Genomic DNA, 20,035 nt, shown 5'->3' on the forward strand with positions numbered 1-20,035 from the left:
CTACTTCTCAGAGGTCCAATATTGCTCTATTTGCAATCCTTGTTTTGCTGATTTCATTTAATATTTTAATTTTCTGAGATAATTTTCTTAATTTGGAGTTTTCATCAGCTGTAAGCAATGATCATCACAATTATAACAAATAAAGGCTTGACATATCTCACTGCATGTGATGAGTCTATCTCATATTAGTTTCACCTTTTAAGTTGAATTACTGAAATAAATGAACTTTTCCACGATATTCTAATTTTTCGAGTTTCACCTGTAGAGTCCCGTTTATGTATCATTTATTTTATAAGATTTACACACTGCTTCATTTTGAAAAGCGAAAAACCCTCAAAGCTGTTTACAAAAAGATATATCAATAAGAACGAAAAAAATCACCACCCTACTTCGAAACATGCATATACATAATAATTGCTTTTTGCCTTTCCGCAGTTCAAACCACGCTCAAGGCAGCTAAAACATGAAACGTACAACATAGGAAAAGTAGTCGTATACAGTAGATAAAAGCCTTGAAAAGAATCCACCACCAAACTGAATAATTTCCACACAAGTCACATGATCTGAAATAAAGATGCAACAAAACCCACATCAACAACCCCCGCAACGAAACTCAGCAAGCAACACGCAAGCACGAAAGTCAAAATACTGAAACAGGTTCACATTGCCTCGACTTTCTAAGCTTCTGGGAAGGTTTGCTTAAGCAATGAGCTTCTTAGCAGGCGCTGAGAAAAGCAGAGCAAAAGCGCCCGCTGGATCTCATGAGGCAGGGAGTTCCGCAGTTCCCCGGCGCGGCCGCGCTAAAGAGCCGAACGGGGATCTGCGGTGTTTTGCTCCTCTCGCGAGGGGCGGGAATGGCGTCTATCCCGCCTTTCAGATGTGGAACGGCAGGGGCGCAGCTCTAACCCTTCGTATCTCTACGACGCAGGCCTCTCTTCCGTCCCTTCTCAAGATGGCTTCCCAAGCGTCCCGCGCTGCGCCTCCCCTAAGATGGCCGCCGGCGCCTCCTCGAGTCACTCCCTCCCCCCTCCCCCCCCTGGTTTTGAATAAACTTTATTGAGGAGCCGGAGCAAGAGCAGGATCCCGGGCCTCGCCGAGGCCTCTAGAGTCGCCGAGAAGCAGCGCAGCCGCTTGGGCGCGAGAAGGCCTCGATCCCCGCCGTGGAGTTAGGCGCTCCTGCCCGGAAGGGAGAAAGAAGCCCGGGACGGGGCGTGCGAGTCCGCGGTGCTTGGCCTCCGCTGCGGGCCTCGGGCGAGGCGTCTCTGGCCGCGACGAGGGAAGCCCCTCCGGACAAGGCTCCTCCTCCCGGGAGTTGAGGGGAGCCTGGCTGGGAAGTGGGGGGCATTTGGGGGGGGCCTGACCCAGAGAGGCGCGAGAGGAGCAGGACCCGAAGGTCGCCCGGGAGAGCGCGATGTCCCTCAGCGCCTTTGTCAGCTGGGAATCTCCTGTGGGGAGAAACTGAGGCAGCGGGCAAGTTTGGGGTGCAGCAGATGCGAGGGGGATCCCGCCCCCCGAAAAAATAAAGCAGGGAAGTTTATCCCAGGAAGGCGAGGAGGGTCTTCCCCCCCCCCAGTAGGGGGGAAGTGGGTGCAAACTTGGGGAGGCTGCCTTGGAGGGCTTCCGATGATCAGAAGCAGCCCATGAAACTTCTGGTGGAAACTTTGGGGTTCAAGAGACCGCCTGCAGCCAAGCCCTGCTGTTTTGGGGGAGGAAGAGGACGCCACGGACATCGCAAGGATCCAACAAGCACGTTTTGCAAGGAAGTTGGTGCTTGGGAAGTTGGAGTGGGTGAGGGGGATGAAATAATTTAGCCCCCACTCAGCCGGGGCAAGACTGGCTCTCCTGCAGACCTCAGCATGACCACGTCCTTCAACTTGCCATAGCGGACGCTTGGACGTCGTTCGGTTCCTGGAGGGTCTTCCTTCGCTTGAACTTGGCTCCGCCATGGCCTCTGTCCCTGTGTATTGTCTCTGCCGCCTGCCCTACGATGTCACCCGCTTCATGATCGAGTGCGACGTTTGCCAGGACTGGTTCCACGGCAGGTGAGAAGGTGGCACTGGGTGGGAACTGACATTTGGAGGTAGCGGCTCCAAAGCCCCCTGTTTCTTTAAATCCAGGGTATGTCTGTTCTTGGAGATGCTGCCTTTAATTGGGGGCCTTCACGAGGAGTATGGGTAGAATGCCAGTTATTCTCAAAGGGCTAGTTGCTCTAAGAATCACCTTGCTGGATCAGGCCAAGATTTAAAGCTTGTTTCCTAAGAGTGGCCAGTCTGAGACCTCTTGAAGGCAGGAAGGGTCTTCCTCTGTTCCTTGTCCTCATCATCTGGAGTTTAGGGTTGATCTGTCTTTGTGCATGGAAGCTTCTGGGTGGTTGCCAGAAATCGATTGGGGGACCGTGACATTCATCCATAGAAACAGGAGTTGACCAGCAGACTTCATGTTTTTACCTGCCAAACAGTTGACATGCCTTAAGTCATGGATGGGGAAACTAGCTCTTCAGGTGTCATCAACCCCAGGAAGTGTGGCTGGTGGCCAGGAATGATAGGAGTTCCCCGTCCCCCGTCCCCCATCCCTGCCCTAAGCTCTGATAGTTTCAGTTGGTGAGGAGGCTTAAAATAAGTTAGCCATTCCCCCCAAACAGGTAAGCAATGTGCTTAAATCAGACCACGCTGGCTATTAAGGGATCTGAAGTTATAGAAGTGCAGCAAAAATTTAAGAAGCTGTAATCCTCTTTTCTATTGTGCTGTTTCAACCCCACGCAGCTTCTTTTTGCACTGGCATGTAGTGCAGTCATGTTTCATGGAAGATGTGAGCATAGAACTGCTTTCTATTGTGCCATATTTATTTTATTTTTATTGCAGTTGTTTATATCCCACCATTCAGGATACAGATCCTACCAAGGTGGCCTTCAAGTACATATTTTAAAAATAAAATAAAAATAGTAACATATCAAAAACACGCTAGGGTCTTTTCTACATGATGGTTGTTGGTAGTTCATCCAGGGGTGGCCCATCTGGGGCATGTCCTGAGTGAACTTCACCTGCCTCCTTGAGCTCCTGGAATTCCTCTCATATGGTTGATGGTAGAGTACTCTGTTTTTTTGCCAAACTGTCAGACACCCATCACCAACAGTCGTATCTGGATTAAATTTCAGATTGTTCCTTCATTTAGCCAGCGTTTTTTTCAACTGGTAGCAACTGCATGCAGAGCCTCTCACACAGCCATTTCTTACTCCCTTGTAGGACATTAATAGGTGAAGATGCCTTCACTACCAGGTCGCAGGATGGAACGGACAGACAGTTGATTAAAAAATGAGCAACTAGGTGCAACTTCTTAAACAAAGAGTGTGGACGTTGGAACGTGGGGTGTTTATCTTTTAAGGAGCATTTGGCTGCAATTTCATCAGGTCCTCAGGACATGCTGGTTTAGAATAGAAAAGGTTGCCTTAAACTGGAAAGGACCTGTCTAGCCAAGTGAAGTGTCCTATGTATCTTTGAGGTCTCTGGCAGATGGCTGTCCCATTCCTCTTGCATGCCCTTGAACTGGAGATATTGTATATACAAACTAGGCGCTCTGACTTAGGGTACAGTTCCTGTGTTTCAGAGTTAGAAGAAACAGTCTCTGGGCTTGTACAGGGTGGTCATCTAGGGCTGGGTGGTTGTAGACTTTGGGGATATTGCTTCTTTTGGAGCAAGTGGAGAACCTGTGACCTTCCAATTGTGCTTGGACTCCCCTCATCAACCTCAGCCAGTATGGCCAATGGTCAGGGATGATGGGAGTTGTAGTCTAATGACAGCTGGAGGCCACAGTCTTCCCATACCTGTTATAGTGGTTGTTGTCTGTCTTTTGGAGAGGTATGTGACTGACTTTCTCTCTTCAAGCTGTGTTGGAGTAGAAGAGGATGCAGCAGCCGACATTGACTTGTATCACTGCCCTAACTGCCAACTTCTTCATGGACCATCTGTCAGTAAGTTATGGGTCTGCTGTGATTTTTCAGTGGGATGAAGACTTAATAGGATATATTTGTATACTAATTCCTGCATGGATGCTGTCTCATCACAAATCACAAAGTCTGGTGTATTGATCAAATCCCTATGAATGAGAGCTTCTCTTTTTTTAAAAGTGCTACTCCTTGTGGTTCGAGAGAGAAATTCTGTAATATAAAAACACAATGTGTCTGCTAAAGGATTCAAGAACAGAGATCGGGGAAAGCTTTTGTGGCTTTGCACAGTGCCTTAGGGACTTCTGTCCCAAATTTCCTGCCTCCCTTACAGCTTTGCTGTTTTCAGTTATCCAGTATTCAATCCAGTGCTTTTTGACTAATAGTCAGGACTTAATTTTTCAGAACTGAGTACATAAAAATTCTGTGCTGAGGCAAGATGGTTCTGCAACCCTTACAAGTTATGCAGATGTGTATTGTTCATCTTAATTGGCACAATCTGTTTGCGTTTTGACTGTTTTACATCATTCCAGTTTATGCAGATTTGCATAAACTGTTTGCATTGTTCCACTATTTTACAGAGTTTATTTTTTAAAGTAATGTACAGTATTTGCTAGTTTAGAAGAGGGGTAAGGACCTCAGTCCAATCCTCTGGAAAGTTTATTCACCTACTCTTCTGGCTTCTGTAATTTCAGCAGGTATTGCCCACACACTTTCAAGCCACTCTTTTGCAACCACCAGGAGTGGAAATTTGGGTGGGTTTTTTTGTTTGTTTGTTTTTGAATGAAGGCTGAGAGTTGTAGGAAACTGAATTTTGTCCAATATCTCATTCAGTTCTTCTCCTGTGCTTTAGAACATTGTGGTGTATATGCATCCCTGCTGATGTTGGCATATCTCCATGTTTAATCATTGTGCAGATAAGGGAGTTCCAGCAGCAGAGTTTTTAGAAACTTAGGCTTTGCAAGTTCTCTCATTTATGCAACTATTAAAGAAAGATACAGTGTTGAAAAATGGACTGTCCCTGGTCTAGCCCAATAATTGACCCACAATTTAGGGTCTTAGGATGACGCCTTTAGCTGGAGGTTTCCGCAGGGTGATGTTTGCCAAACCTGATATACTTTCTAACACTCTACTATGGCCCTTTGTTTAGCACAGACCTTGCCAAGGAGTGTGGTGGAGTCTCCTTCTTTGGAGGTCTTTAAGCAGAGGCTTGACAACCATATGTCAGGAGTGCTCTGATGGTGTTTCCTGCTTGGCAGGGGGTTGGACTCGATGGCCCTTGTGGTCTATTCCAACTCTATGATTCTATGATACTCATGTGTAGGCCCTTGACTACAGGTGTGTGTGTGTGTGTGTGTGTGTGTGTGTGTGTGTTTTGTTTGTTTGTAACCTCCTCATCAGCAGTATTCTCTTAGCTCCTTCAATATCTTTGTCACCTTCCTCTGCTTATGTCTTTTTCTCCCCCCGCCTTTTACTGTCTTGCTTTCCCCTCCCCCTGACAGTGAAGCGGCGCCGGGGGACCCAAAAACAGCCTGACTCATGTGCGGTCAAAGAGGTTGGCAAGGCGGTGAAGACCGGAAGCAGTCTGTTCATCAAGGAACTTCGCAGCAGGACGTTCCCTAGGTGGGCACATGCTTGGTGATCTTTGGGTGACCCAAGAGGAAAGAAGGAAGACTTTCCAAAATCCATGTTACAGGGTAGCTGGTGTTCAGGTTGAGGGAAGCTTTTGTTCCAGAAGGCCAAGAATGCACTGTGGACAAGCCCTTTTTATCCCAACCTGCCTGCTCGGGCAGAAGCTCTCTGTCTGGGGCTTTGTTTTCCAGCAACATTGTGCAGGATGGAATGAATGGTACAGCTGTAACATCAGGGCTCCTTTAGCCACAGTTAAAATGAGGATTTCATCACCGTGGGATCTCACGTTCATTTCCCTCTGCCTCTGCTTAGAGCAAATGTTCTCATTTCCACTGTAACTGTGATTAAAGGGTAAGTCAGCACCTATGTCAGGTATAGGCAAACTCCGGCCCTCCAGATGTTTGGGACTACAATTCCCATCATCCCTGACCACTGGTCCTGTTAGCTAGGGATGATGGGAATTGTAGTCCCAAACATCTGGAGGGCTGGAGTTTGCCTATGCCTGACCTATGTTATCCTGAGTAAAGGTGACCAGGTTCAAAGTCCGCTCTTAGTGACTCAGCTGCTAAAGAGGCTTGGTGGTGGTGGTGTACTTAAAATACAGCAAGTGGTCAATTGTCCACCTCACGCAGTTCACGTGCAGGACTACAGAGACACTCCATAGATTGGCTGAACTTGGTGAGCCCAGAGTGGCCTCTGTGCCTCTTGAGTGCTGCCTGTAAGATGGTCTCCACCACCTACTCTTCAATCAAAGATATTGCGCTTCATGCTTTTCCACCATTCCATGTGATCCTGATTTCTTACTCAATGGGCAGTTGAGCCCTGAGATGATTTCCCCCCAAGGTGATTTAGTAAAAATGAAAGGAAGAAGAATGTATGAATGATTTGTTGCCTCAAGGTTGGGGTTCATTTTTCTGATGGTATTTTGGATCCATTAATCGTGAAGCAGAGATGCATTCCAATGGGTTGAAGTCCAGTAGTCTGTTGAACTATTATTTTAGAAAGTCGTGGCACAGCAGGTCCAGCGAGCAGCTTGTTAACGGTCTGATACAGTCTTGATAGCAGGCTGTTTCTTTGTTTTATGAACTGGTCTGCTATTTATTGTTTTCTGACTTTCCTTCTGACTCTTTGGGGAATCTCCCTGCAGCTGCTCACACCCTTGGTCCTGCCCCACCCCCCTGCTGCACAGAGCGTCTCCAAAGAGAGTCTTCTAGGCTGCAGCTGCGGGGGGGGGGGCTCCTCCCACCACAACAAATAGCAAACCAAGTCATATAACATAGAAGGCTAGGGCAATCAGATGAGTCTGTGGTGGACTCTCTGTGTTCTGTGACAGATGCACCAATAATAATAATAATAATAATAATAATAATAATAATAATAACTTTATTATTTATATTTCACCCATCTGGCTGGGTTTCTCCTGCCACTCTGGGTGGCTTCCAGCAAAATGTTACCTAAGAGGTAGAAACTTGGGATTGGCTTGTTGTTCTTGGCCTGACTCCCCCCCCCCCCCCGCTTCCCCAGTGCGGACGAGGTTATCCTAAAGCCAAGCGGGACCCAGCTGACCGTGGAGTTTCTGGAGGAGAACAGCTTCAGCGTCCCCATCCTTGTCCTGAAGAAGGATGGGCTGGGCATGACCCTTCCTCCGCCTTCCTTCACCGTGCGGGATGTGGAGCATTATGTGGGTGAGTAGCAGGGGAGCGTTGCCAGCAGAGTGGCCAAAGGAGACCTATGTGTTGGGTGCTTCATTCATTGCAGTCAGGAAAGGGAGCCAGCAAGTCACACAACTTGGTGTAATGTTGTCCTTTCATCGCAGAGGCGGTGTGGTTACTTGCAGAGCCAGTGTGGTGTAGTGGTTAAGAGCAGTAGTCTCATAATCTGGGGAACCGGGTTCGCGTCTCCGCTCCTCCACATGCAGCTGCTGGGTGACCTTGGGCAAGTCACACTTCTCTGAAGTCTCTCAGCCTCACTCACCTCACAGAGTGTTTGTTGTGGGGGAGGAAGGGAAAGGAGAATGTTAGCCGCTTTGAGACTCCTTAAAGGGAGTGAAAGGCGGGATATCAAATCCAAACTCTTCTTCTTCTTCTTCTTGCAATTGCATTTTGCGCATGATTGCATGCAGAGAAAAATACTGTATTTTTCGCTCTATAAGACACACCTTTTCCCTCCTAAAAATTAAGGGGAAATGTGTGTGCGTCTTATGGAGCAAATGCAGGCTGCACAGCTATCACTGAAGCCAGAACAGCAAGAGGGATCGTTGCGCAGCGAAAGCAGCGATCCCTTTTGCTGTTTTGACTTCGCTTCGCTGGAGAGGTGCTGTGCAGAGGGGGAAAGCTGAATCTATGCAGCGCCACCTCCTCTAAAACTAGGTGTGTCTTATGGTCAGGTGCATTTTATAGGGCGAAAAATACGGTAATCTGTGGGAATAATCTTATTTGTCCTTTCTTCCATGATTGTGACTGATGAGAATAAATAGGGAGAAGAAGTCTTATCTTTCGCCACGTGGGTTGCTTATCCCCCTAGAGCCATTATTGGTTTCCCAGCCTCTTGGAGGGTGCATGGCTATGCTCACTCACTTGTCCTCCTGCTCCACAAATGCCACCCCAAAGGCAAAAGATACGTGTGTGGAAGCAGCAGGTAATGGGGAGCAGTGGGTTTCTGGCCCTTTGATAGCAGTTGCTGGCCAAGGTGCTGGAGGAGAGGAGTGGAGATGTTGGCAGTGCTGAACTTCTGACAGTTCATTGCGCCACGTTGGTGGGGAAACCCTGCAAAGAGATTCCAACTAGCCATGAGGCTCGCAAGGGGTGGGAACAGGACTGCGCTGCCATCTCCCGCGACTGCAGCCCTCTTAGACACTTGTCCCATTATCTGAGCTGCCCGGCGTGTCTGTTCTTTTTTCAACAGGAGCTGACAAGGAGATTGATGTGATTGACGTGACTCGCCAGGCCGACCTCAAGATGCGCCTGGGTGACTTTGTCAGATATTACTCCAGCAGTCGCCGGGAGAAAGTACTGAACGTCATCAGCCTCGAATTCTCTGAGACCAGGCAAGGAAAAGGGGGCTATGAAAACAGCTGTGTGTCCTTGTCCTTCATTTCCCCCAGTATTCACCCTACCCAGCAGAGAGAAACCCTGGAGCTGGAGAACCCCCACTTTTGCCATGAAGCTGTAGTATCTCCCTCCCTACTAAGCAGTAGTATCCCTCTCCTTGCTAAGTGTCTTTGCTCTTGTGGGGGTGCAACAGAAGTCTTTGCAGATGGAGAAATAAGGCAGAGAAAGTGACTCCTCAAATGAGTAAGGATTTGAAATGCAATGTTCCTGTTCTAAATCCACTCATCTCTCTACTGGATTACTATTCTAAAATACTGTCAGGAGAAATCTCTGAAAGATGGATGAGTCAATTTGTTTTCCTTCACAATTTTTCAGGCTCTCTAATTTGGTGGAGACTCCAAAGATTGTGCGCAAATTGTCCTGGGTAGAGAACCTGTGGCCAGGCGAGTCGGTGTTTGAGCGTCCCAACGTGCAGAAGTACTGCCTGATGGGGGTGCGAGACAGCTACACGGACTTCCACATTGACTTTGGTGGCACCTCTGTCTGGTACCATGTGCTGCGGGTAAGAATATGAAGGCATGGGGGTGGGCAGAAAGGGAGCTTGATCTTAGAGCTGAGCCGCAGAACCAGCAGACCTCCCGGATGTACTTCCACTTCAGATTCCGGGTGATGGTTGAATGTTTCATTGTCTGTTTCCCACCCTCTCCCCAAATATTTTCTTTTTGAAAGAAATCCATCTTGCACGTGCTAAGGTGGCTTATTGGGGTGAAGGGTTCAAGAGCCATTTGGCTGAGTAGGAGGATAAAAATTAGCCTGGAGCACCAGGCCTGGAGTCTGAGGTGGCAACTGGTATACAGTCGGATGAGTCTGCTGTCCTTGTGCTTATGCTTTCTGTTCAATGAGGAATGAAGCTAAGCAGTTTGCTTAGCAATATGGGCTTGTTTGGAAGCTGCTGAAGGGCATCAAGAGCAAAACTGAGCAGCAGGGAGGTATTTCTTGCTTCCGGTTTGATTTTCACATCCCCTGTTCCATCCTTACTCCAGAAGCTGCTGGCTGTTTTTACTGCTGCTGCTCCATTTCTGGAGCTGGTACTCTTCTTCATTTTCTTTTCTGGCAAGAACCGCCTCTTGTTAGGTGGTTGAAGCCCCCGTAGATGGAGGCTGAAGAAACAGAGTATGTTGAGTTCAGAGAAGAAAGAGGATTAAGAATGGAATAGGTAAATTTCAGGTGCTTTAAAGGATGTCAGAAATTGGAGGGTTTTTTGACATCCACAGGCCAATAAACATTGTTTGAATGGCAGGAAAGTAGACCTGGCTGGGGATGTGTGTGTCACAATTCCATACAAGCACAAGGGAAAACCACAACAAGCATTCTGGTTGTCCTCTGTGTAATTCTCTGACACTCCAAATCAGCCTGCCTTGAGGTTGAGGCAAGGAGCTGGACTCTGCAGACTTGATAGCAGCCGTGTTGTTTGTTTGATCCACATTAAATGCCCCCTTGTGAAACAGGATGCTTCCTTCTGTTACCCCAGCCCTCTCTGCACTTCATAGCATCTGCTTTCGCCCTGTTTGCCAGCTCTTTTGCCCCTAAACATTAGAAGTGGCATATCAGCTCCTTTTCACTACCATCTGTTCCTCGCAGGGAGAAAAGATCTTCTATCTGGTGCGTCCCACTGCTGCCAACTTGACCCTCTTTGAAGCCTGGAGCAGCTCTTCCAATCAGAACGAGTTGTTTTTTGGGGACCAGGTGGACCGATGTTATCGCTGCCCCGTCCGGCAGGGCCAGACGCTCTTCATACCCACAGGTACTGAGTCGCTCCAGCTCCTGCCTGCCACTTCCGTGGCCACTGCTACTCCTGGGGCCTTTGTTTTTCTCCCACTCAGGGACACCTCTCCTTCCATTGTGAGTGACTTGCATTGCCACAGAGTAAGCTGCAGCTCAGAATGTGGTGAAATCCAGCTGCATCTAGCGGCTGGGGGACCCTTTCCCTTTCCTCTCATAAGCCATGAGTCCTTCTGGGAGGCTCAGTCCTTACTTAGTCCATGTGACTGCTTCCTCCTTCCACTTTCAGGTTGGATCCATGCTGTGTTGACTCCTGTTGACTGCCTGGCCTTTGGGGGAAACTTCCTACACAGTCTCAACATTGAGATGCAGCTCAAGTGAGTTTGGCTGGGAGTCTTAGCGGGTTTGCAGCGAGGCATCTTGGGAAATGGCAGGGAGGAGACTCGATCATCGGTGGAGCACACCCTTTGGCATGCAGATGGTCCCTGATCCAGTCTCCACACAAGGGTGGGAATGACTCTGATCTGAAACCCTGGAGAATCTCTGCCAGTCTGTACAGACAGACCAATGATCTAACTTGGTGTAAAAGCTTCCTTTATGTTCCTAAATGGGATCAGAGCCGGGAGAGAAACATAATCACAGAACAGAAAGTCCTGCTCAGCGTGATGCTCTGCGCCCCCTGCTCAATGTTGGCTGGATCCAGAGCTGTGTGCATGTCATGATTTCTGTGAGACCGCAGAATGGGATACTGGGTGAATTTCAGTTTTCAAAAGTGCCAGTTTCTAGTCCTTATGGTCTCACTGATAATGCCGGTGGAATTGCTGAGGAAGGCTTCTGGAGGTTGCCCGGCTGGGTCTTGAATGGCCTTCGAAACTTCTTGCGCCTTCACGCAGTTGGCAGCAGAGCAGAACAAAGGATTTGAAATTGTGCAAATAGATTTAATTTACAGAATTTGTTTTGGGGTGTGTTTCTGATCACCAAATTTAAGTTCCTCTGGCACAGAATTCCATGGTTTTGGAGCCTACATAACCTCACTGGTCTTTTTGTTTCCTCCTGCCCAGAGCCTATGAGATTGAAAAGCGTCTCAGCACAGCTGACCTCTTCAAGTTTCCTAACTTTGAAACCATCTGCTGGTACGTTGGCAAACACCTGCTGGATATCTTCCGAGGTGGGTATTGAGTCCTCCCCTCTACGCAGTGCCCCCTCCGTGCCCACACAAAGCTGCTGGGCATGAGAGCTCCTGCTGCTAATGCGCTCTGTCTCCCACAATAGGCCTTCGAGAGAATCGCAGACACCCGGCTGCTTATTTGGTTCACGGGGCCAAAGCTCTGAACACAGCCTTCCGCTCCTGGACTAAGAAGGAGGTAAAGGGTTGCAAGAAGGGCCTTTCTGGAGCTGCAGCTCTTTGTGTGGGGTTGCTGCCCAGGGTTCTGATGGACTCAGGGCAAAGCTTGCCTGCCCTCCTGCCGGCAGTCAAGAATAGACAAAAACACCTCCTAGACTCCACCAGCCTGCGCATCAGGGAGAAAGCAAGTCTATAAACTTTCTCCCTGGCGCATTTCCTTTCTGTGGACGCCATTTTTATTTTGTATGGAGAAGCATTCAGTCCTGAGCCTCCACTTGCAGTCTGAAGCGGTGTAGCTTGGACACAGGTTGACCACCTCTGCAAGGTCTAGGCCCAAATCCCAAGCGTTTGAAGGGGGAGGAAAGTTGTGGGTGGGATCCTGTGGCATTCCAGATGTTGTTGGACTCCCAACTCCCTTCATCCCTGACCCCTGGGCCATGCTGGTTGGGGCTGCTGGGAGCTGAAGTCCCACTCCTTCTGGAAAGGTGCTTGCTGCCAGCCCCTTTGCCAGTGGCACTTCCGTGGGCACAGAGGGGCAGAGCTTGCAGCAACCTGATCTCCTCCTCCTCAGGCCCTGGCAGAGCACGAGGAAGAAATCCCTGGCACGGTGCGCCCAGCCCAGCTCATCAAAGACCTGGCCAAGGAGATCAGGCTTGTGGAAGTGAGTATGAGAAGGAAGCCGGGCCCTTTCCTCCTGGCATGGAGGGGCCTGCATTCTGAGATGGGGAGCAGCGTTGAGAGTAGCACCATTTCTGCCCAGCCTTGAATGCCCTTTTCATCTCAGATGCAATTGCTATAGGAAAAGACTGTGAAGAGAATAATTGGGTGCAGGATAGTGCTCACCCCGGAAATGATCTCTTTCAGCTTCTGCCTTCTGGAAGAAGCTCCAGGGTTATAAAGACTAGGACTAGCCGCCTGAGAAACAGTTTGTATTCAAATGTGATTTTGGTTTTAAACACAGTGTAAGGCAGTCTCTATGGGAGTATATTGTATTTAATTATGGGGTATCAGAGTTTTTAGGGGGCTAACCAGGCTGGGATAGCAGGTTTGTTGGTTTTTGAATGTCTGATGTAGATTTTTTCAATTTCTTTGTTCTGTATGGGACAATGACAATAAAGATTATCATATTAAAAAAAGGATGGCCACCAACTTAAAAGATGATTAGACAAATTCATGCAGGGCTATCTGGCAAAGAGCCAGGGTGGCTGTGCTGTACTTTTGCAGCTGGAGGCAGCCGTGCTTCCAAAGACCAGTTGCTGGAAATCACAGGAGGAGAGAGGGCTCTTTGTGCGCAGGTTCTGCTTGCTGGCTTCCTGTGAGAACAGGATGCTGGACCAGGTGGGCCCTTGGCCTAATCCAGCAGGCTATTCTTACATTATTTGGGCAGACCAGTAGATGAGGGTTTGCCACAGTTTAGTACAGCTGCCTGCAGGATATACTATAAACAGCCCAGTATAGCTTAGAGCCAGCACCTGGCAGGTTCATTGACTAGGGCTGCACTTTGGGGCTTGTTGCAGGTATGTTGGTGCCTTGTTAAAGAGGAACTAAGTCCCCTGCAGTATTTCTTTGCGATGAATGTCTGGATGGCTGTCGCATCTCATTCCCTGCAGCTTTGGTGCTTATAAGATGTTGTTCTTTCCAAATAGGAGATGTGCTTGCAGGTCATTGTGCTTCCATGCTGCGCTGCTTGAAGCAGAAGCCCTGGGTGGTTGCGAGTGTGCCTGTTGCAAGCAGATCTGCTAGTTCCAGTTAGCCTTTTGAATCAATAGGTTGGCATCTCTGCTCATGAGTTGATATACCCCTTAGAGGCTGGAGTGTTCCCTTGCAAGCAGACCCCACACTGCGTCTGGGGCATGTGACCGAGTGTAACTTAGTGGCCAAGAGTGAGAGCTCAGAAAGGACCCGGTTCAACGTTCACTTCACCCATGTGAGGGAAGAGGGGCTCATCCCACTGGCTCTTTGGCCAGTAATTCCACTGGAATTCCACTTGCTGGATCCATGTTCGCGGTGTGCTCAGAGCAGCCATGGCAGAGACTGTAGCCTGGCTGTTTATACCACACCGTAGAGAAAAAACATATATTCTGGCAGCCCAAACACATGCACAGAGGACTTGCAAGCTTGGTCTTTCTGTCCTGGGGGGATACCAGACAGTTTTTTCCGACTGGCAAATGCCTCCCTCTTGGTTTGTGAAGCGCAACAGAAGGCAGGCCCAGCCCAGCAGCATTTCATAGCATCAGGTCTACGTTAAGGGCTGGGGGGGGAGTGGGAGCGATGTCTCCTTTGGGTTCTGATGCTCACGCTCTTCCAGGATATATTCCAGCAGAACATTGGGAAGACAGGCAGCCCATTTGGATTGCAGAGGGGTACCCAGCCTGGTGCAGCCACCAAAAGGGGAGACCAGAGCCCCAAGGAGCTGAGCCAGCAGAAGGCCAGCCGGAAGTACGTTGCCTCGGTCAAAGCCTTGGAGCAGGAGCTGCTGGACAAATACAAGCAGCAGGCCCTGAAAGCAGAGAGTCCTGGCCAGGAGGAGGTGAGCTGCCATTTGTGACTATGCTGCGTGTACTCTGAGGGGGCTGCGCACTGGGGTTCTCCAGAAGTTTTGAGTACAGATTGATTGGGGGAGGGGGGGAGAAAGACTTGGGGTACCTGTCTCCTGAAGCTTTGAGCTCGCTTTCTGATTAGCGTATAGCGTCAACCCCTTCTGGCCTCCTGTAGTCCACCCACCTTTTCCTTTCCAGTTTGACCTGCCAAGTTCCAGCCTGGAAGACACAGATGGGGAACCCGACCTGACGGAGGAGGAGCTGCCCATGAAGGTCGCCAACGGCCGTGGCGCCAGGTTCGCTTTTCTGTGTCTGCGTTACGATATACAAGAGGGGCCGGGTGGGATGGGAAAGCGAGACAGAATGGAGAGCTGAGCTGGTGAAGTTCCAGCAATACTGGCCTGCCACCTTCACCGCTGCCTAGGGGTTACCTCAGAGATTGTCAATTAGAAGCTTGAGAGGGCCAAATCCATAGCCCTGGATCTCAAGAACTGTGCCTACACCATGGGTAGGCAAACTAAGGCCCGGGGGCCAGATCTGGCCCAATCGCCTTCTCAGTCCGGCCCGCGGATGGTCCGGGAATCAGCGTGTTTTTACATGAGTAGAATGTGTCCTTTGATTTAAAATGTATCTCTGTGTTATTTGTGGGGCATAGGAATTCATTCATCCCCCCCCCCCAAAAATAGTCCAGCCCTCCACAAGGTCTGAGGGACAGTGGACCGGCCCCCTGCTGAAAAAGTTTGTTGATCTGTGGCCTACATCCACTGCTTCCCAGGCTGAGGCACAAGCAAAGGCATCAAAAGGAGTTATGGCAGCAGCTGTGGGACTTAATACATCCACTTAATACACCTCAAGCCCCTACTGCCAAGACACAGGGTATGAGGAGATGGAAAACAATGCAGGGAAGCAGCTCCACCCAAGTTTTTAGAATTAGGCGGGGGGTGGGGGGGTTGAACCTGGTGGTCTCCCTAAGTTGTGGAACTGCAGCTTCCACAATCCCTGCCACTGCTGTTCTGGCTGACGCTGTTGGGAGATGGAGGCCAGCAACATCTTGAGGGCCACAATTTAGCCATCCTTGCTGTAGTTGCTGTTCCCACTGTAGGAGAGAGAGTAACAGCTATCTTTACCTTTGCCTTGGCTAACATGGAAGTGAGCCAATGGGCAGAGACAATGCTGCTTTCCCTTTTTTTGCCCTTGCCCACTTCAAAATAATATGTGCCCCCCCTTAAATAGCTGACCAGTGGCAGAGCAGGTCCCACCTCACTACAGTACCAACCATAGGGACGAATCTAGCCCATTATTTCCTCCAAGTTGCCCAGAGTAGTGGACCTGCTTTTTCTCCTTCACCATTTTTACCCTGTGAGGTGGAGGCTGTGAGTGGCTCAAGGTTGCCCGGAGAGCTCAGTGGCTCTGTGGGAATTTGAACTTAGGTCTTCCAGCTTTTGGTGGTAGCAACGATGCAATTCTTTCCCAAGAATTTCCATTCCCCAAGGAGTGGTGCCGCTGGGGTGGGAAATAAGACTGGGGTTGTATCCAACTAGATTTGACTCAGGGTAGACAATTGATAAGGGATGCGGGTGGCGCTGTGGGTTAAACCACAGAGCCTAGGACTTGCCAGTCAGAAGGTTGGTGGTTTGAATCCCCGCGACGGGATGAGCTCCCATTGCTCGGTCCCTGCTCCTGCCAACCAAGCAGTTTGAAAGCACGTCAAAGTGCAAGTAGATAAATAGGTACCACTCTGGCCTGAAGGTAAATGGCGTTTCCGTGCGCTGCTCTGGTTCGCCAGAAGCGGCTTAGTCATGCTGGCCACATGACCCGGAAAAACTGTCTGCGGACAAACGTCAGCTCCATTGGCCAGTAAAGCGAGAGGAGCGCCACAACCCCAGAGTCGTCCACGACTGGACCTAATGGTCAGGGGTCCCTTTACCTTTAGACCATTGATAATGATGGACACAGCTAACATTGGATACAACCCAGTGTTCTTTCCCCTCCTACATGGCTCCTCCATTAGGGCCGAGCCAACAATTAACTGTAAAGGCAGATTTTCATCATGTACAGATATTTGTACAGCGAAAATGGTATGGGGCACCCAAAACAGTACCGAGCTGTGTACAGCAGCTGTTGGATCAGGGCCACGAGAGGCATGTGCCTGACCAGTCGTAATGTTTTCTCCTAGCAGGAAAATCAAGGCCTCTGAACGCAGCCGGAGCCATAAAGGGGCACTGGCACAAGTTCCCCACAGCCCATCTGATGCTGAAGCTCCCGATATGGACTCTGAGGAGGACCTGCAGATCGATGAGACACCGCGCAGGGAGAGGAGGAGCCTGGTGTTGCACAAGAGGCTGCCCAGTATGTCTCATCTCTCCCCCCCCCCCCTTTCTGTCTCTCTGCCTGTCACGTCTCTCTCGGGTTGGGAAAACATGCATTTAATTCTATTGGCGCTATAACCCACCCTCCACCAAATGGCCCCGGGTGGGTTAGAAAAACATCACAATTAAAATAAAAAATCTGCCAAAGCAACAATGATCAGCTTAGCAAAGCAGCAGCACAAGTGAGCATTGCAGGAGGAGGGAAAACAAGAGGTCCATCTTGACCGCTCATCAAAAAGCATACGGGGATAACTTCTGAGATTTAACAGGCACTTTTGTACACAGTTACAAGCATTTCTTGGCAGGCATGAGTATAAGGTCTAGGAGCTTGCTTTTAAGGAACAAAATTAACATTAAAGTTTAAAGAATTGGGAGCATTTCACATTCTTGATTCTTTTTGTGCTTCTGTGGAATTGCAGTATATGCGCACAACTCTATAGAGTTTGCCCTTCTCTGCTTCCTGCTTTCAAGGAACTTTTCCTGTCACTCATCTTCAGTGGCTTGTTGAACAAGCTCTGCCCTCCTCTTTGTCATATTCATCTTCCAAAGGGGCTACACCTCACCCCCCTTCCTGCTCAACTCCTGCTTCAGGCATTATTAGCAGCAATATCATGGAATTTCCAAAGTCTCTGCCTGGCTAAATGACAAACTGGCAGCCCGATCCTGTACCTGCTTGGTCCTTGCCCCCTCCCAGATCACATATGTTGCACTGCAATCACCTGATGGGTCTATGCAATAGTAGCCCCTTCCCTTGCAGATGCTGGTATGCTTCTGTCACAGCCCCCAATTCCTACTCCTTTGTGTCCAACTGTTAATTGAACATTTGCTGTCTTTTGCTTCAAGAATTTCCCCGGAAGTTGCCACGAGCCAAGCCCTGCTCCGACCCAAACAGAGTGCGAGAGCCAGGGGAAGTAGAGTTCGACATTGAGGTAAGTTGGGCTCGTGACTTCAGGAATGTTGTGCTGCCGGGAGCTTGATAGCAGAAATGAGGTTTCATTTAGGTTACAATCTCCCTGGAAATTTGAGTCTGACATCTGGAGGGCCGTGGCCTCCCCATGGCTACTCCAGGCAAGTAAGCAGTAAGTTTGTTTGTTTGTTGATTTTAAGGCATTCTTATGCCACTTAATCATTAGCAGTTCAGGTCGGGATTGCCATTTCAGGGATTTTTCTGGAGTTGAAGGGGGCAGGCCCCAGCAAGATTCACACATTTGCTCTTGTTTTCATTTTATTATTATTATTAGTTTTGTTTGTTTGTTTATGCCACCCATCTGACTGGGTTAGCCCAGCCACTCTGAGCAGCTTCCAACAAATTAAAACACAGGAAGACATCAAACTTTAAAAATGTGCTTTTATTGTTTTTTGAAATGTGCCTTTATTATTGTTCCAAGCTGCCTAAAGTAAAAAGAATGACTAGATCAGTGGGGAAGTGTGTGTTTTTAATAACCTTTCTTTTTGTACCTCCTAAGTGGAGAGAAGCTCAGTCTGAAACGTGGCCACTTCCCTTTTCTGAAGACTGGTGCTCTGGGACAGGCATCAGTCGCCCTCTCTTTCTGAATCATTTTCCTCCTCCAATAGCGACGAGCAGCAGAAGAACCATGAGTTCTCCTGAGGCTCCTTCTCTGTCCCTCAACACTGGGCTTCAACCTCCAGGGGAACAAGCCACTGCTCCCTTTACTAGGTTTTGTGCGATGCAGACCAGTTCCTGTGCGCTTGTGTGACTATTTCCTCCACACTTGCAGCCTGGCTGCTCAGGTTCCTCTTAAGGAGGGTGGGAAAGAGGCCTCTGCTTCTGCTGCTATCGGACACAGTGCACAGAGAAGCAGGATATAAACTTAATAGGCGAATTGCCAACCGAGGCTCTCTGAAACTTGTTCCATTCTCAGGAGGACTACACCACAGAAGAGGAGGAGGACGCCTCTGGCGATGACCAGCTGGAGGGCAGCAGCAGCGCCGCCGGGATCCTGGACCTGCTCAAGGCCAGCCGGCAGGTGGGCGGTGCAGACTATGACGAGCTCAGGTGAGAAGCAGCCGGTGATGGGCCTCAGGTACTGCTGCTGCTCTTGGGGCCTCTAGACAGACCTGCCCATGAGAAGTCTCAGGGCGCTCTTCCCTTCTCTGCAACAGATGGTTTGTCCAGAAGTGCTGGAGGGGGCTCTCTTCTTATAAGAGCAAAAGAAAGAGGTGCTTCCTCCCTTCCTTTTAGGTGGGGAGCCTCCAGGCCGCTCTCTGCCTGGCCACACCTCCCTCCCCAGCCATACCGTCCACATACTGGCACGAGGACCCTGGCTGGTTGCCTAGAAGGAACTGTCACCCATGGGCTGAAAAAGGAGCCCCACATTTGAGAGTGCATTTCTTCTCCGCAGTCTACCCTCTTCAAAACTGAGATGTTGTCTTGCGTACATACGTCACCCAAGCAGCCTCCTTGGGGTGTCCTGTCCCCTCTGCTTTGCCAAAATGGCTGTGCTGGCAAAGGCTGATGGGAGTTCTTGTTGGAAGCACCTGGAGGGTGCCAGGCTGAGAAAGACCTGCTCTCAAATGTGGGAGGCAGGAAGTCAGTCACCAAGGAGAGGAAGAGGCAGAGGAGGAAAAGCTAGAGGGGCACCACTCCCAAACCTCCAGTTTCATGTTGTAACTGCCATGTGTGGGGCCAGGCGTATAGGATAGGGAACCTGCCCACCCATCACTTTCACACCTAGGTCCTCCCTGCTCTGTACAGTGGTACCTCGGGTTACAGATGCTTCAGGTTACAGACTCCACTAACCCAGAAATAGTACCCCGGGTTAAGAACTTTGCTTCAGGATGAGAACAGAAATTGTGCGGTGGCAGCGGGAGGCCCCATTAGCTAAAGTGGTGCTTCAGGTTAAGAACAGTTTCAGGTTAAGAACGGACCTCCAGAACGAATTACAGTGGTACCTCGGGTTAAATACTTAATTCGTCCCGGATGTCTGTTCTTAATCTGAAACTGTTCCTAACCTGAAGCACCACTTTAGCTAATGGGGCCTCCCACTGCTGCCGCACTGCCAGAGCACAATTTCTGTTCTCATCCTGAAGCAAAGTTCTTAACCCAAGGTACTATTTCTGGGTTAGCAGCGTATGTAACCTGAAGCGTATGTAACTCGAGGTACCACTGTAAGTTCTCTTTTTATATAATTTTTTTATTAACAATTTCAACATAACAGTATATCAACACATATCATATGCATTATTTCTCCCCCTTTTTCCCCATTCCCCATCAAACCCCTCTCCCCCCTCGAGACTTCCCTCAGATCCTCTCTCTGATTTCTCAGCACATGTTATTCTCTGCATATTATATAATTATTTCAATTCTTATATTATCTATCTACCATGTTATCAATCACTAAATTTGTGTATGTTTA

At 49.2% G+C, this 20,035-nt stretch overlaps 1 protein-coding gene across 2 annotated transcripts in view; it reads left to right on the forward strand.

Moving 5' to 3' along the window:
* Positions 1 to 390: 390 nt before the first annotated feature.
* PHF8 (PHD finger protein 8) overlaps positions 391 to 20,035 on the forward strand; it is a 28,701-nt gene continuing 9,056 nt past the window's right edge. Inside the window, exons 1-16 of one of the 2 annotated variants that reach the window (XM_080987290.1) lie at positions 391 to 2,042; positions 3,882 to 3,967; positions 5,443 to 5,563; positions 7,097 to 7,257; positions 8,477 to 8,618; positions 8,998 to 9,184; positions 10,264 to 10,426; positions 10,694 to 10,781; positions 11,466 to 11,572; positions 11,677 to 11,768; positions 12,321 to 12,410; positions 14,058 to 14,279; positions 14,488 to 14,585; positions 16,466 to 16,638; positions 17,502 to 17,587; positions 18,542 to 18,675. In XM_080987290.1, the coding sequence (XP_080843416.1) occupies positions 1,945 to 2,042; positions 3,882 to 3,967; positions 5,443 to 5,563; positions 7,097 to 7,257; positions 8,477 to 8,618; positions 8,998 to 9,184; positions 10,264 to 10,426; positions 10,694 to 10,781; positions 11,466 to 11,572; positions 11,677 to 11,768; positions 12,321 to 12,410; positions 14,058 to 14,279; positions 14,488 to 14,585; positions 16,466 to 16,638; positions 17,502 to 17,587; positions 18,542 to 18,675 (2,048 nt within the window). In that variant the 5' untranslated portion in view covers positions 391 to 1,944. The remainder of the gene's footprint in view (positions 2,043 to 3,881; positions 3,968 to 5,442; positions 5,564 to 7,096; positions 7,258 to 8,476; positions 8,619 to 8,997; positions 9,185 to 10,263; positions 10,427 to 10,693; positions 10,782 to 11,465; positions 11,573 to 11,676; positions 11,769 to 12,320; positions 12,411 to 14,057; positions 14,280 to 14,487; positions 14,586 to 16,465; positions 16,639 to 17,501; positions 17,588 to 18,541; positions 18,676 to 20,035) is intronic. The other variant, XM_080987291.1, reaches the window with a different exon arrangement.

Source organism: Podarcis pityusensis, assembly GCF_964106645.2.
Source record: "Podarcis pityusensis genome assembly, chromosome: 17".
Taxonomy (NCBI): domain Eukaryota; kingdom Metazoa; phylum Chordata; class Lepidosauria; order Squamata; family Lacertidae; genus Podarcis; species Podarcis pityusensis.